We start from the raw sequence: 16,317 nt of genomic DNA, 5'->3' as shown, positions 1-16,317 counted from the left end.
TCCTCTAGATTCTCTGCGTATTCCATTTCACTGCTGTTGTCCTATGCAGTCTTCATTCACCGTTTGAGTGATAACCTCTTGATAAATATGAATATAAATATATAGGTAGTGGTTGAGAGACAGAATTTTCTTTTGGATAGCGTGCTGTGGTTAGGGAGGCTGCAGTGTTTGATGTACTAAGGAATTATCATAGGAATGAAGTACTACCAATTGAATTCTAAAATCCGATTGTTGAAGATTATCTTTAGTTAATTCAAGGTCTGTGATTCTTAACATCTAGACTGAGAATGTCATTGTTAAAATCCTACATCCATATTATTCTTCTCTGTAATGTTTGACTTGGTGCCCAAACACAGCCTGTTATGATTTATGTTTCTAGTCTGTAGCTTAATGAACATTCTGTTTCCTGGTAAATATTTAACTTTGGTGTGATCTATATTCTTATTATTAATACTGTCAAGTTTTATTCCCCCTTTTAACTAGGTCCTCTAATTTGTTGTTTTCTTTCATGCTGTAACAATTCTGTAATGGTTCTTCCTGTAATACCTTTTTACAAGAGTATATTCTAATATATTATCCATTCTTCCTTTCTAATTAAGTTTTGTGCAGTTCATTCTCACATTGAATGATGAGGGGATTTAAACCCCTTGCAGAAACCAATGATACTGTAGTTGAAAATATTCTGCATTAGATTGTAAAAAAACAGCACAGTGTGGTCTGTAGCAGTAATCAGTCGCCATTGCAAACAGCTATGGTAGAAGTACTCGATAAAATGATGATAACTCTTGTATGTTTACAAATACAAAAAGACCAACAGTTTATTGTGGGTTAACACAGACAACAGGAAACAGTCAAAAATGTGCCACCTGGCAGTGCAAACCTTGGCTTCAAGTGACTGTCACTGTTGAAGTGATACCCTGATCCCATGTACAAAAAATGGGAAAATGGGGGTGAAGATGGAAGGATGGATGGATGAAATAACAGCACTGTAACAACTGAATTCTAATATTTATAATTGCAGTGCAGTTCAGCTAATCCGCATTCTACCACTACAGCTCTGTTATCCTTCTTCAACACTGTCTCTATAGCAATGGACGACCATGAACTTATTTCTTGCTTATTCTTGGACCTCTCAAAACTTTTGACACTCACACTCTCTTCTAATGCACTAACTGCATAAACTCAACTTCTCCTCTGATACTGTTACATGGTTCTCCAGCTACCTCACTGATAGGTCTCAGTCAGTGAGATGGCACTCTGCACTCTCCCCTCCTCTCCCTGTAAAAATAATTGTACATCAACGGTCTTTAATTTTTAATATCTTTACTAATCAGCTCTATACCTCCTGTCCTCAGTCATCTTTACTGAGATACGCAGATGACTCTACAGTCATCACCAAAGCCAACTCTCCCTCTAAGTTCTTCTCAGCTACTCGGGCGTCTGTTAGCTTAGTTGAAACATGGCTCTCCAACAACCAGCTCATCCTTAACCCTAAAAAAACAAAGCTGTTACTCTTCCTACCTAAAACGTTCAACAATATTAAACCCTCCTTCTCCATACAGTCTCTTAATAACACTCCCATTCAGGTAGAATCCAATACTAAGCTCTTAGGCGTAACCATCGACGATCAGCTTAAATTTGACTTGCATGTTAATAACTGTATCAAAAAGACTCATTCAAAACTAGGGCTCCTTTCCTGTAACAAGAAATTCCTTACCTCTGAAGCCAAGATTATTCTCTCACTTACTTACCTTCTAATAGATTCAAAATATGTGTGCTTCGATACCGCTGATCTAAACAGTTTACCCAAATATTAAACAACAGTGCAGGTTCTAATGCACTGCTCAGATGGGGTAAAACTAAGAGAGCAAATACAGGAAAATGTTAAACAAGTAACATCAAAACTCATTTCACACCAATCATCATCTTCATCATCATCAGCCCCCAAATGCACTACTCTACATTACTAATATATACCAACTCTGAGATCATACTACAGTGGAGAAAAGGGAAAATACCCTTAGCCCCACTGTACCACGATCTCCCACAACAATCTCTGTGAACTGTAGTTTCATGAAAGTGCATTCCAGAGAAATGGACTTTCACTGAACTGTGCTAGTGGAACTCAGTTTCGCTGAAAGGTAAATTCGATGGGTCAAAGTAGACCCATATATATGTATGTATATATATATATATATATATATATATATATATATATATATATATATATATATATATATGTGTGTGTGTGTGTGTGTGTGTGTGTGTGTATGAACTCCAAGATTATCATACCTAGGAGAAAAGGGAATATTTAGAGAAATGACATATCAGACTTAGTATATGTAAGTCCGTTCTTTTGGCCATTCAGTCTTCGTACTTCAGGACTCGCCGGTCCCAACATTTCAAATAGTTACTTTCTGGGAGTTTAGGAAAAGGAGGTTGTTTTTTATTCTAAATTTTATTGATGCATTAAATTTCATTAGCAGTTTATCGATGATATTTGTATTGTTTGGTCAGGCTACAGAACTCAGTTGTATGATATTGCTGACTTTTTGAAAAGTTCCACTAAATATTTGTCTTTCAAGTTAAACTGGTATACAGAAGAGTTACTATTTTTAGATGTTAGGCAATGTACAATGATGCAACAAATTGATGTTTTAAAACTAATACATTTAAACTAACAACTTCTACTATTTCATACATGTGTGCTTCCAGTTGTTACCCAATGCATGTTTAAGAAAATGTAATTAAAGGTCAGGTAGTAAGCCTGAATAAACTAGCCTGTGATAATAACACATTTCAACATGATTTTGTCATTTTAAAAGCCCTTTTTCTATAAGTCTGGCTGTTGTCAAATTGTGGAAGAAATTGCCAATATTAATAAGGCAAAATAATACTTTGGAATCATTAAAAAGTGCACTGGATATATGTTCTTATCTTACTGTACTTAATGATTTTAGAGCCTCTGTCCCAATGCAGTTATTTTAAAACCATGAAACTATGAATGGTGGTACAAGGAAGACAGGATTTCTGCCATTTTCAAGTAGCTATAGGTAACAGGAAAGCAGGTATGCCTCCAGTTTAAGTAACAGCAAAGTAGCATAACAAAGGCTAACTGTGGAAGCCAAAAAGGATGAATGACTTTCAGCATTGGCCATCAGGTACAGGGTGGATACCCCAACCATTAGTAATATTATTTGTGACAAGTGGAAAATGTTGAGGGGCACACTGAATTATTTCAAACATTGAGGAATAAACCAGTTTTTGTCAGTAAAAGATATTTGCGATTTAAAGCCTGCTTCAGAAAGGAATAATAAGATGAATAGATTATTTTCTGAGTAGGTCACAGGGACTTAAAAATGTGTTTCTTCTCACTACTGTAAGTTCTTAAATGTTTGCTCCTATGTAATGGTACTGGGTTACTCCAGTGTTTTGGGACCAAAAAGGCATTTAACTATTTGTTTAGTGGGATTCTCTCCCTCTCTCTCTCTCTCGCAAGGTGTGACCCATGTGATACCTTTTATGGAGACAGGACTGAAAGAAAGATGGGCCAATACATTTATAAACATGTTTATACAAGCGGAAAAAGGCACACAGAGATTGCATTGTATTGCCATAGTATTGGGTGTGACAACTTCAGATAATGTAATTTTTTTATTCTAAATTCTGTTAAATTAGACATTAAAGGTGGCAATTGTAAATGTTTATTAGAAAAGAAGTGAAGTGACAACTCAGGTTAAATGCCACAATGTTCCCTGGTTTAAATGAGCATGCGTCTTTAAAAAGCATTCTGAATTTGAAAGCACAAAAAAGATGCTGATTGGTTAGTGTTCTGTCATGTGATTTTAAAATGTCTGTGTAAATTTTATTGTGGAGAAGTCTGAGTTTTATAAAAAAAAATAAAAGTGGTTAATGTAGTACAGACCTTATAAGTTTGATTTGTTGTTCTGTAGAACTTGTACTATGTCAAATAACAAGACCACCTGGAGTGGAATTTTAGTAGAGACACTGCTGCTTATGGGGTATTACATCTGACGGTCAGAAATTAACATGGATGAGAAATGACACTGTACCTACTTTCCTAGTTATCTATGGATGCTGAGAATATGGACAAGTCTTTATGAACCTTCCTGAGAATTGCACCTCAGAGTGTGTGATGTCCATAGGTGTTTCAGAAGAGCCAAAGAGGGTAGGGGTGGGCACTAAAGAAATTGTACAAAACAGACTTTAAAATTGCAGGTCAACTATTATCCTGATATCCTAGACATTAAAAACTCTAAGAAAGACCCAGCTAAGCTAGAAGACCAGTGAGGACTCTAACTTAGCTGGGTCTTTCTTGGAGTTTTTACTTAATGATTTGTCTTTGTGACATGTTTACCCTTTGTTTAGTTGTTGTTTGGGATATTTTGCAGGTGCCCCTATATTTTTGGACATCAGGCTTGATTTTAAACTGTGTAATTCTAAAGCATAGCCAAACAATCCACTTATGATGTACTGATGAGATGATCAAAATAGCCAAAACGTACATCTGTAGCTAGTGGAGTTTTGCTTTACTGACCTGAATGTACCCATAAAGACTTAAGAGGTGAAAAGTCATGGGCATTCAGAAGTCATGTAACTTAAACACTGGTATGTCCTATACTGATATTTGCACTGATTACAGAACTTGAACACATGAGAAGGATAGCAGTGCAGCAAAACACACAAGTTACCAAGGCATACTCTGTAGTATATTTGATACATAATGATACTCTGTAGCGTCTTTGATACATAATGATACTCTGTAGCGTCTTTGATACATAATAATACTCTGTAGCATGTTTGATACATAATGATACTCTGTAGTGTCTCTGATACATAATGATACTCTGTAGCATCTTTGATACATAATGATACTCTGTAGCATCTTTGATGCATATTGATATTCTGTAGCATATTTGATGCATATTGATATTCTGTAGCATCTTTGATACATAATGGTACTCTGTAGCATCTTTGATACATAATGATACTCTGTAGCATGTTTGATACATAATAGATCTCTGTAGTGGTGTCTCAATGATACTCTGTAGCATCTTTGATACATAATGATACTCTGTAGTATCTTTGATGCATATTGATATTCTGTAGCATCTTTGATACATAATGATACTCTGTAGCATCTTTGACACATAATGACTTGAATTCATCCAGTAAAATGACTGTGTTAAAGATAAACCATTTGTAACATCATTTTAAACTGATCAGTAGGAGATGGGTAGCATAATGTGAAATAAGGAAGGGATTCATAAAAGCACACAATGAGAAAACATGCACGAGTCCAAGCATATACATGTATGTAGACACACACCAACTCAATCCTTCATATCTACTGGAATGCTGTGAAAAGGCTGTGAAAATAGTGGCTAAAAGTTGAGGGTGGATAAATAATTCAGAAAGAGCCCCAACTTCTGTCACCTGATCATTTTGTTCCTCCCCGACCCTGACTTCTGATCTTTCTAAGAAACAGTGACTTATATTAGGTATAACTGTGAAAGAAAGCAAACACATAAGCTTGTCTAGTTCAGTAGAGGTTTGAGGCTGAAAAATACTATAAAAATTTACAAGTTATGGGAATGTGTCATAAGGGCTCGTATCTGTATAAAACATAGTCGGTGTTACTCTGTTACTGTGAGGCATGTCTGACTGTAACAGTACATCTTTCTTGCCCAGTTCCTACTGTAGCACCCCCCCCCCATGTTATCAATACATCCTTAACACCCACTCTTATGCAGTCGTAGCTGCATCTTAGTCATCGACTACCAAGTGCAAAACTTGGATGTACACACAAGCCTCATATGGAGTAATGGGTCAAGTTCTTCAGTAATGGAGCCAAGGAAACATGCAAATTAATGTAACCAGTAGTGTTCTTAGCTATGGCAAGGTAACCTGTTCTGGCTCTTGGTTAAGTACTAACACCAAATTGAATATGTTAGGCCCTTGTACCTGTCAACTGCCAACAGGTCCCCTATGAAGTTCCCTATGACCTGGCCATCAGAATGCAGACACAGACAGTTGTTTTTAAAGGGCTGATGGGGCGGGGGGCATTAACTTTGCTTTCAGTACAAATGACCCACCCAAATCAGACTGCAAAAGAAAATAATTATGAAAAACTACCTTCCATGCAGAACAAAGCTAAAGGTGCTCTTTGGAATCCCTTGATTGGCAACATGCAAACATAGTTTAGTATGTAGCTCCTGTTAGCCCTTGGAAGACTTTAGAAAAGCATGTTTCGCTAATTCTCGGAGTACAAATGCTCAGGTTTTGAGAGGGTGTGGGTGTGTGTTTGTACTTAAGTATGTTAATTAGTTGCACTGACTAATATTCAATCTAAAGATGTTTTGCATGACGTTGTTTTTTGTTTACTGTATAGGATTTCAGTTAATATGGCTGCATTGTATAAAATGTTATGGCTATGTACCTGTAACATTTATTGTTTATTTTTTATAGAGCAGAGAGTCTGTATTTACCACTATACTAATTTTTGCCACTGTGATTTAAAATGTTGTCTGTTGCATTGTGTATATGGGCAGTATATGATTCCATTTTTTTAGCATGTCCTCCATAAAGTGCTTGTTTTTCAGTTGAGCTATGTCATTTTGGAAATTATGCATTTTTCCTTGAAAGTATGGAAAATCCTTTTCTTTTTGCAGTGGTGCAGTTTCGTTCCACTTACAGAGAAATGTAAGGGAGGCAGTGTTAAAACACCGTATTATATGTTATTTAATTTAAAGTAGCTCGTTTGTTTCTGTTGCATTATTAGTGTCTTGATTAATTATTATTACTTTATGACACAAGATTGATTACTGTTGTGGATAAAACATGTAATAAGTTTTTTTAAAACCTTTTTGTTAAATATTACATTTTTAATATATGTTTTTGAGTTTTTTAGCTTCAGTGAAAGCTGCCAAGGTTTATAAACTTATCACACAAATAAATGTTTTGAAAATATAATAATTTATTATGTTTTGTTTCAGAATAAAATTATTCCTGGTGCAGTCTTAGTAGTGTAGAGTGTTATAGAGCTCTCCATGTTCTCTGAGAGTAATCTGTACCGTCTGTCAGAGGTAATTGCTGTGATTTAAGAGTCTGGGGGTAGTAGTAGTTACTCCATTGGTTGAGGATTGCAGAACTTTGATGCAGTACATTAACATTATAAAAATGTGACTAAACATCTTTTGCAGATATAAGTGTTATTTACATATGTGAATGGGCCACGTTAATCTATTTCTGTTTTAATATGACAGAGTGATTGCTGATTTCAGGCTAGTGTAATGCTTCCATTTTTACTTTATCTCTTAATATAAAAACACATGAGAGTGCAGACTGTTTTTGCTGTGTCTGATATGGTGAAAAATGCTTGTATTTCCAAGAGTCAGATATAAGGAGCAATACAAGTTAGAATTATCTAGAACAATGTAATTGAAATGCTGCAGAAAGTTAATCCAGTTTCCTGCAATGTCAGCTGTGAGATAACAGCTGTCAGCAGACCTCTGTGCAGTTCAGTTTCTGAGAGTATGATTTACTTTAGCAGACGTCTGTGCAGTTCAGTGTCTGAGAGTATGATTTAATTTGATTTCTTTGGCATTAAGGCTTATGATTCCTTTTCTTGTTTTTCTTCAGGTGGTTGTATCTGTGATGCTGGCTGGGAAGGCAAAAACTGCAGTGATGGTAATTAGTTTTGTATTTATTTTCCTATAGCCAGTAACCTGAGTTGTTGAAGTATTTGCCCTTATTAAAAAATAAAATACTCAAGTTTATGCATATTTGCTTTACAAGCAAAGCCAAACTGTGTGTATGTGTGTTATCAGCAATAACTACACAAATGACCACTGGCAAGAGTCTGTACGGTTTTATCTGAACATAATAGACCACAACAGTCAACTTTATGATGCATTCTGATGATGTGCCTTTACCAAGTGCTTCAGGATAAGAATTAGAGACCATTTGTCCACATGCTACAATTATAAACTGTAACATATGCTTTCAGACTCCATTAACATTCAATTATTTTTGTGAACAATGTTTGTAAAATGAAAGTAGCAAAACATTCAGATCCTAGCCAGAAGCTGAGTCAGTAGTTATCACATTCATCATTTCCTTTGAAGTCATTCCTGTTGTAAAAGTTTCAGATCAAATCATTTAACAGTAACAGTGTTGCAAAGTGGCCTTGTCGCCTTCCTAACTTCCAAGATGTAGATTAAACCAGTGTTTGACAACCTTTCTGTGTTGGCGGAACACATGGGCTTGCTCCTGGTAGCTTGAAGACAAAAAGTAATATGTTACTTGAGTATGACATAACCATTTTGGTGTCTTTTGCTGTCCCTGGTCACACTCCAGCTCTGACCCCCCCCCCAGCCTTCCCTTACCCTGGGTAAGGATATCTCTGGGGTAGGAAATACATGAACTGTACTTCTCTGACTAGAGTTGGGTGTCTGACATTTTGCATTGCATTTTGTACCTAAGGAGATGTGAGATGTTATTAAAATATATTATTCTGAAATTCATGAGCCATACATCTCTGACTGGAGCTGTAATGGGGGGGTGGCTGTGGCTATGACATTTTGTATTGCATTCTGTGAAGGGTTATCTCATAAATGCACATACCCACACACAGACACAGACTTGTTGACAGCAGCATACTTTTACTGGTGAGATCCTGTGACAAAGTTAGATGCGGCATTTTAAAATGCCTGCAGAGATCAGCATTTAATCATGTACTGCTGAATTTAAAAAAATGGAACGTGTGTCAGCAAAAGATGACACTGTCAGCCCCTAGTTGTGAGAGGTCTGATAGAGGTACCTTAATTGGAGCTGTAACACTGCATTATATGTTATAGAAGAAGCTGAGATACTATACTATTAACAAAACATGTTAGCAAACAGTCCTACTGAAACTCATAGCTCTGATGGAGCAGAGCTGTGATACTGCATTAAACATTATATCGACCTAACAACAGAGCTGTGACACTGCATTAAACATTATATCGACCTAACAACAGAGCTGTGACACTGCATTAAACATTATAACAACCTAACAATAAGCTACAGGAAATTATCAGGAGCAGAAAAACAAATCCTTGCCATTTTTCTACCACTAATACCACAGATATTGCCAAAAATGAGAGTGCACAAGTACAGGAATGAAGTGTGCAGGAAGCATTACACAAATGCTAGAAGTGAGACATACATTTTAGATTTTCTCCACTGACTACCAGTTTTGTAATGTAAAATGAAACGTATATACATATCAAATGGTTATCCCAGCTTCCTTTGTGCAGTCAGTTTATTACCGCAATAAAATGGCCACAGGTTGGCCAACTGTATATAAAACTGTTGATATCGCATGCAGTATTTCAGTGTACATAGCATGTTATCCTTCTTTCTGAGCAAACAGACAGCTTATTAGTTCCTTTCTGAAAGATCATTTTACACAGCACAATCACACTGTACAGTGCAGTGTTTAAAGTTGAAAAGTTGGAGCTAAGCTGCTTTGAAATGGTTATGCTGTGACATAATTTAAAATGCCCACCAACGGACACTAAAGCTGAAACCTCTGACCAGCTCCTCCATTGCTCAAATGTCTCATTAGAGTCAAGATATCTGTGTCATCATTAGGGCTTTACCCAAAGACCTGGCAATTTGGGCTTTACTGAAGTAGTTCTGGGCAGTATGTTACAGAAAAGGAAAACTACAAGCCTGATGAATTATAAACCACTGAGACGCACTGAGTTGACAGTTTTAATTAAAATGTAACTTTATGTATGTCTGCCAAGGTTATAATTTATTTCAAGTATTTTTGTACACATTTCCCAAAATGTATGTACCACTTCTATCAAGAACGGTAGAAAGATATCTGTGATGAAAATGAAAATAATTGAAGTACAGTTTAAGTAAACTGACCATAACAGCAGAGGTTTGAATGACCACCACTGCACTAGCAGTGGGTATATGGATTATCTCCTGTCAAGGATACAACAGCTAACCAGCTTCCAAAGCTTCACAACACCTGCCATGTGCCCAAACTGTTAGACAGCAGAAGCTGAGCTTTGAAAAATACATGTTTGACACCAAGCTCTTCAGAGCTTTCATACCAACTGAGAGAGGGAGGCTGAACCCTGAGAGGACATAGCTAGGAGGACAAATGCATGAAACTTCACATCCTGGCATAAAAGCACACTAAAAACTATGGGGAATGGAGGAAGGAAGTGGCTACTGCAGTTGTGATTATTAATCATCTGCTGTTATGGTAAGATAATTTATACAACTGTCCTATGGTCATCACATTGATCACTGCTGCAGTAGCCAAAGTTATATGGTCAGACTACGTTACTTTGCAACATTTGGGAGGGGGGAAGGGGAAGAATCCAGTAGTCCCCACAGAATAATCTTAGCAAAGCCTGATCTAAACCTAGAGAAGAAATCAGGCCTGTAGTGCTTTGTAAAAGTATGGGCAAAGGACCAAGTTGCTGCTTCTAGAATCCAACCCTTTCCAAAAAAAAAAAAAAACAAAGATGAAGCCAAGGTCATGTTAGAGTGAGCCTTGACCATGCCAGGAATAGTTTTGTTGTGTGTGAATAACAAAAGGTAAAAGCATGATACACACATTTTGAGATGGTCTGCTTTGACACAGGTAGTCCTTTCTTCTTACCTTCACAAAACATGTGCAACTGATCAGAAGATTTGAAATATTTTGTTCTGTCAAGATAGTACCTGAGATGTTTGTGGACATGCAGGCTATGGAATATCTTTTCCCCCTCACTTTTGGGTTCAGGAAAGAAAACAGGGAGGGGGATAGTTTGGCTTAAAGCAAACGTAGATACCACTTTAGGCATAAAAGTAGGGCTAGTTTTCAAAAAAAAAAAAAAAACACTATCCCCTGTAAAAAACGAGAGGGGATTGACCCACCATAAGAAGTTACAAATCAGATGCTTTTCTTGCAGAGGTCCAAGCCATCAGCAAAACAGTCTTCCATGTGAAGAACCGCAAGTTATCCAGTTGAGTTTGCTCAAATGGAACAATTATTAGCTTCTGTAACACAAAATTAAGATCCCAAGAGAGAACACCAGTTTTCACAGCTGTCTCTTATGTAGAACCCCCTTCAGAAACATTTTGACATGAGAATGCATTAAAGGAGAGGAATCCATGGGCAGACATGCTGAAATGGCCGACAAATGAACCTTAATAGAGGAGTAAGAAAGACCATTGGATAGTAACTCACACAAAGTTTTACACCAGATAAACACTAGCCTTGAATGGATGCTGGTTATGCCATTGGCGCAAGCTACAAAACATTTTCCTTTATATATGATTTTCTAGTAGCAAACTTTCTTGTCTCCCCAGCTGCACATCCTCAGTAAACAGGTGCCTAAACGGAGTTAAGACACTATCATCCAGGTAGTCAGCTGAAGTTGATTGCGGTTGGGGTGTATCAAACTCTCCTGTTCTTGTGTGAGGAGATCCATTCAGTGAGGGAACTTGTAATTGCTCCAGGCCAATTCCAAAAGAAGGCAGAACAACTGTTGCCTGGGCCAGAAGGGAGGCACTGCAATAACCAATGGGGATTCATTCTGAATCTTCTAAGGTACCTGGATGTCAGTTAAAAGGGTGGAATGCATACAGGAACATTCCTGTCCAAGGAAAGGAAACCGCATCTGGCTTTCAGGCCTTCTTGAATGGAGTCCTGGAGCAGAATTTTGTCATGTAATTGTTCAGAGAGGAGGCAAAAAGGTCAACTTGAGGAAATCCCCACAGATGAATCAAACCTTTGAAGACTCCCAAACTAGTTTCCATTTGTGAGGGTCTTGCTGTGTCCAGCTCAGCTTGTCTGCCACACAGTTTTGCTCTGACAGAATGTAGAATGCCTGTAGAGTGAGACTGTACTGTAAAACTATATCCCAAGCTAGTATGGTCGCCTGCATAGGGGGTAAGACCTGGTCTCCCCGTGCTTGTTGATGTACCACATAACTTTGGTATTGCCTGTAACAACTTGAAGAGGTCCTGGACACCAAAGGTGATTTAGGGAGTTGAGTGCCTTGATAATAGCAAGCATCTCTTTTACGTTTATGTGCTTGAGTCTGGCCTTGGTGTCCCACACTATACACGTTTATCCCTCCTGACACTGCTTCCCAAGCAAAGTCTGAAGAGTAGCAGGAGGAGTGAAGGGAACAATTGGATTTAGGGATATTTGATGTCTCCACCCAGTGATTTCTCTTCTGACAAATCCCTGAACTGACTTTTGAAAAAATAGTGGAAGTTGGTGTTGGGACCAAAGACACTTCAGATACCATTGTATCTTTCTCATGTGGAGTCCTGCCAGGGGTATCTTGAGAATCATAGATGTCATGTCACCCAGAATCCTGAGATATTCCCTTGGAGAGACCAACATCTGATTGGAAAACCCTTGAAATAAATCTGGATATAGATCTTTTTTTTCCTCTGGAAGAAAATGTCTTTGTACTGATGTGTCATGCAAATACCCCAATAACACAATTCAGTGTGTTGGAGTAAAAAAAAGACTTTTGAATGTTCTATGGGAATGCCAACGTGTATAAGAGATCTCTCACTCAAGAGAGAGAGAGAGAGAGAGATTCCTGACATTTAGAAAAAGACTCTGCAAAGATGAGTAAGTCATCTAAATATGGACAAATGTGAATACCCTGGAGTCTGCAATGCTCTATAATGGGAGCTAGACCACTTTTGATTATCCACTACACTAAAAGTGTACACAAAGAGTAAGGCAGACAACTGATAATGTTATCCAGACAAACAAAAGCTAAGGAAATGTATGAAATCTTAACAAACTGGTATGATGAGCATCTTTTACAACTAGCGTTACCAGCAATCATAAATGAGGAAGGAGGACTAGCAGGTTGTGACGTGACAGCATTTTGTACTTGGGCATCACCACAAATTCATTTATGAAAGAAAGATCCAGAACTGGGCTCCGAACATTTTCTTTCTTTGGCACCAAAAACATCCTTAAATAGAATCTTTTCCCAGACTGGGAAGAAGAAACTGTTTCTATTACTCGCTGGGACAACATGTGATTTAGTTCAGGTGGAAAAAGAGAAGTCTGGTAGTCTGGTCTATGAAAAATAACTCCCTGGAAGGGAGGAATTCCTTCCCATTGCCATTTGTAACCTTTTTGAGTGATCTTTGGATCTTTTGCCAAAGAGAGAAATGGAGATTCAGACTTTGTGGAAGAGATAAAAGACCACCAGATTGTTGGGGGAGGGGCCCGTGGTCCTTTATATAGTCATTCTGACTTCTTTGTCTCTCTCTTGTTTTGGAGGGGGTTCCTGCTTTCTTTTTGGAATTTCCTTACTATCATTTTTTAAATGTCTACTTACCAGCATTTTGCTAAGACTGTTTTGTTTCTTGTAAAAAAACTGGACAAAAAAGAATCCCTTTGAAAATTTGGAAAAGGAGGGCTGAAAAAATCTGAGAGATTCCCTAAATCGGTTTATCCCTTTCATTACATTTTTAATCACCTCTGCAGCAGAGGGTCTAAAAACTAGCTTTCTATCAAAACAAGAATGTAAAATCTCATTTTTCACATCTAGATAATCCAGCCAGGCAAACGTCCTCAGGACAGTACCAGTGGCCGTAGCCCTGGAAGAAGTACCTAGAGAAGCATAAACACTTTAAACAATGAGTGGTGACGTCAGAAATGCAAGACACTAAACCACTCACAGCAGATTTGTTTCCTCACAAGAAGGAACTTCAGATAATACATTCCTCATACGTTCACAATTAGAAAGAATAAACTTTAGCATATGAGCCTGACAGTTCAGAATTTTGAAAATTAAGTGGCAGAAGCATACACTTTCTTCCCATACTTATCAATCATTTTACCACCCTTGTCTGAAGGGAAGGATTGGAATTAACCAAATGTGTATCAACAGCTGGATTAGCTAAAGATTTAATTTCTGAAGGAGGTCTGGGAAGAGTGTATAAAAACACAGCAGTCTGAGGAAATGTATACAGTCTGTCTGTGATCTTAGGAGCAGCAAGGTGGCTAGCAGAGAAGCTACAGCCATTGACAAACACACCCTCCAATGCTGAAAGCACTTGGGGAATGGGTGAAGGTTCTGGAAATTCCATTTGTAACAGCTCTTAGTATTTTCTGAGGGACTGAAAACACTGGTACAGTCTCAAAATAGTCTCAGAGAAAGAAACCCTCACAGGGAGATTCAGATACCATGTTCTCCTTGAGTCTGAATCAGAAATCTGAGGAGAAAACCTTGCATCTGTCCCTTCATCTTCCCGTCTTGATTCAGAATCTTGAACCTCTTCAGCAAGAGGAAAATATATTTTCTTTTACCAGAAACCACCCTGTATGAAGGATCAATAGCCTGAACAAGACCCAGAGCCAGACCTAATAAACAACTCCTCTTCAAAGGGGCACGTGCAGGAGTAGACAAATGTTTATTTTTCTGTTTCTTTTTGACAGGAAAATTGGAGCAAACCGGTTTATTAATTGCAGCAGCAGCTTCTCCAAGGATGGACGCAATATTCTGACTAAACAGGGGTGTCTTCCCTACCCCTTGTCCTAGGACCCACAGGAGTGGCCTTTGCCCACTGAGCAGATCTCGACAGCCACAGACAATGTAGCTGACCTCTCATCCATAGTGACACCAGATGCTACACCAGGAGAACCTGGGGAAAAGTATTACTGGTCTGAGGAATCAGCTTTGGCCACAGCAGAGTCACCCACCTGTAACTGAGGCAAATAGCTAGCCTGCTGTGGTGGCAAAGGCTGTTTGCTTAACTCTTTCTTTTCCTTGCTGAAAGAAGGCCCAACCTTAGGAGCTATAGGTTGCTCCATGGTCAACCCAAAAATGGTACATCTTTCTACATGGCACAAGCTGGTAAAACATCAGTCCCAAAAAGTCACTTTTTCCCAGTAAAAAGATAGTAAAAAGCACTTCAGTGTAATTTACCAGCACAAAAAAGTAAATAAACACATAGTTTTAAAATAACGTAAAGGGCCACACTCGACAGAGTAAATGCCTCTGTGCTTCCACAAAGCCTGTATAAATAATGTCGAAACGCACTAAGCAACAATAGGCAACCACTGGCTTGACAGAAATCCAGTATGACTGTATTAAAGGTAATACTGGATTTCTGTCAACGTTTTTCATTTTTACCTTTAATACAGTCATACTGGATTTCTGTCAAGCCGGTGGTTGTCTATTGTTGCTTAGTGTGTTTATTGTTACTATTTTGATTTTAATGACAGTGCACTCCCGTTTAAACGTTAAATTAAGTCTCATGACAATCCTTGACAGGATATGTTCAATATAGCTTAGGCTACTGCAGCAGCGATCAATATGATGAACATTTTCTGGTGTTTCAAGATGCATTCATGAAGATTACATTATTACTTACAGAATACCTTACTGAAGGAAGGTAGGTGTCAAGCAGGGCAGTGATTTCAGCAAATAATTCTACTTTTTTGAATTGTTACAGGGTGCCACAGTCATGCAACGAGTAATATTTCTGCCTCAGAGAAGGTTGCTCTTTGCATATCAAGTGCAACAGTAGAGAATCAGAACAGAGTCTGCATGTTCTACTTGCATCTTTGTGGAGTTTCTGCTGGCTGTTCTGTTTTCCTCTCACCCTCCAAAGAGATACAGTAGTTGAATTAATATTTTCCAAATTGCCCCTATCTGTTTGTGTAGTTGTTGAATGACTGAGAGTTTGCATTCGGTGATAGACTAGTGTGTTGTACAGAATGAGTTTCAATGCCTTGCACCTATTTGGTTGTTGGATTAGTCCCTATGACTTCTTAAAGCATAAACTCAGTTATAAAAAATGGGTGAATGAAGTACTACAGAAATCAGTTCAGTCAACAAGTCCAACATTTTTCCAAAGACTTCTATAGTTAAGGATTACATGGAACAGAGTCATTCTAAATGCTTATGCTAGGGATTACATTTAAAGAACAGAGAGTTTCTGTTCACTTTCAAGGTTGTTACTCTAACTTATTTGTAGACATCTTTGGAATATCCCCTCTCAGTTTATTTACTTTTTAAATTATTGCTGATTTCCTTAAGGCCCCTTGTATCACTTGAATGATGGGAGGAAAGGTTGAACTGAATACCAAATTTGTTTTAGTATGATCATTTACATAGCTTGTATTCTTTCAGAAGTTAAATTAAAACATTTTGCTGTCTAATTTATTTAGCAAGTTATTGACCTGAACACTGGGCCCTATTTCACTCAAGGCCTAGTTACATAATGAAAATAAAAACATAAAATATAAAAACAGGA

At 37.8% G+C, this 16,317-nt stretch overlaps 1 protein-coding gene across 1 annotated transcript in view; it reads left to right on the top strand.

The window, feature by feature from the left end:
* Positions 1 to 16,317, top strand: part of NAGPA (N-acetylglucosamine-1-phosphodiester alpha-N-acetylglucosaminidase) — a 953,155-nt gene that overhangs the window by 776,599 nt on the left and 160,239 nt on the right. Inside the window, exon 7 of the mRNA XM_044066565.1 lies at positions 7,663 to 7,710. Coding sequence (XP_043922500.1) covers positions 7,663 to 7,710 — 48 coding nt within the window. The remainder of the gene's footprint in view (positions 1 to 7,662; positions 7,711 to 16,317) is intronic.

The sequence above is a fragment of the Protopterus annectens genome, chromosome 3.part1 (genome assembly GCF_019279795.1).
Source record: "Protopterus annectens isolate FY-2018-M chromosome 3.part1, PAN1.0, whole genome shotgun sequence".
Classification (NCBI taxonomy): Eukaryota; Metazoa; Chordata; order Ceratodontiformes; family Protopteridae; genus Protopterus; species Protopterus annectens.
The sequence above is the reverse complement of the archived record's forward strand: the minus strand, read 5'-3'. Positions and strand labels throughout refer to the sequence as shown.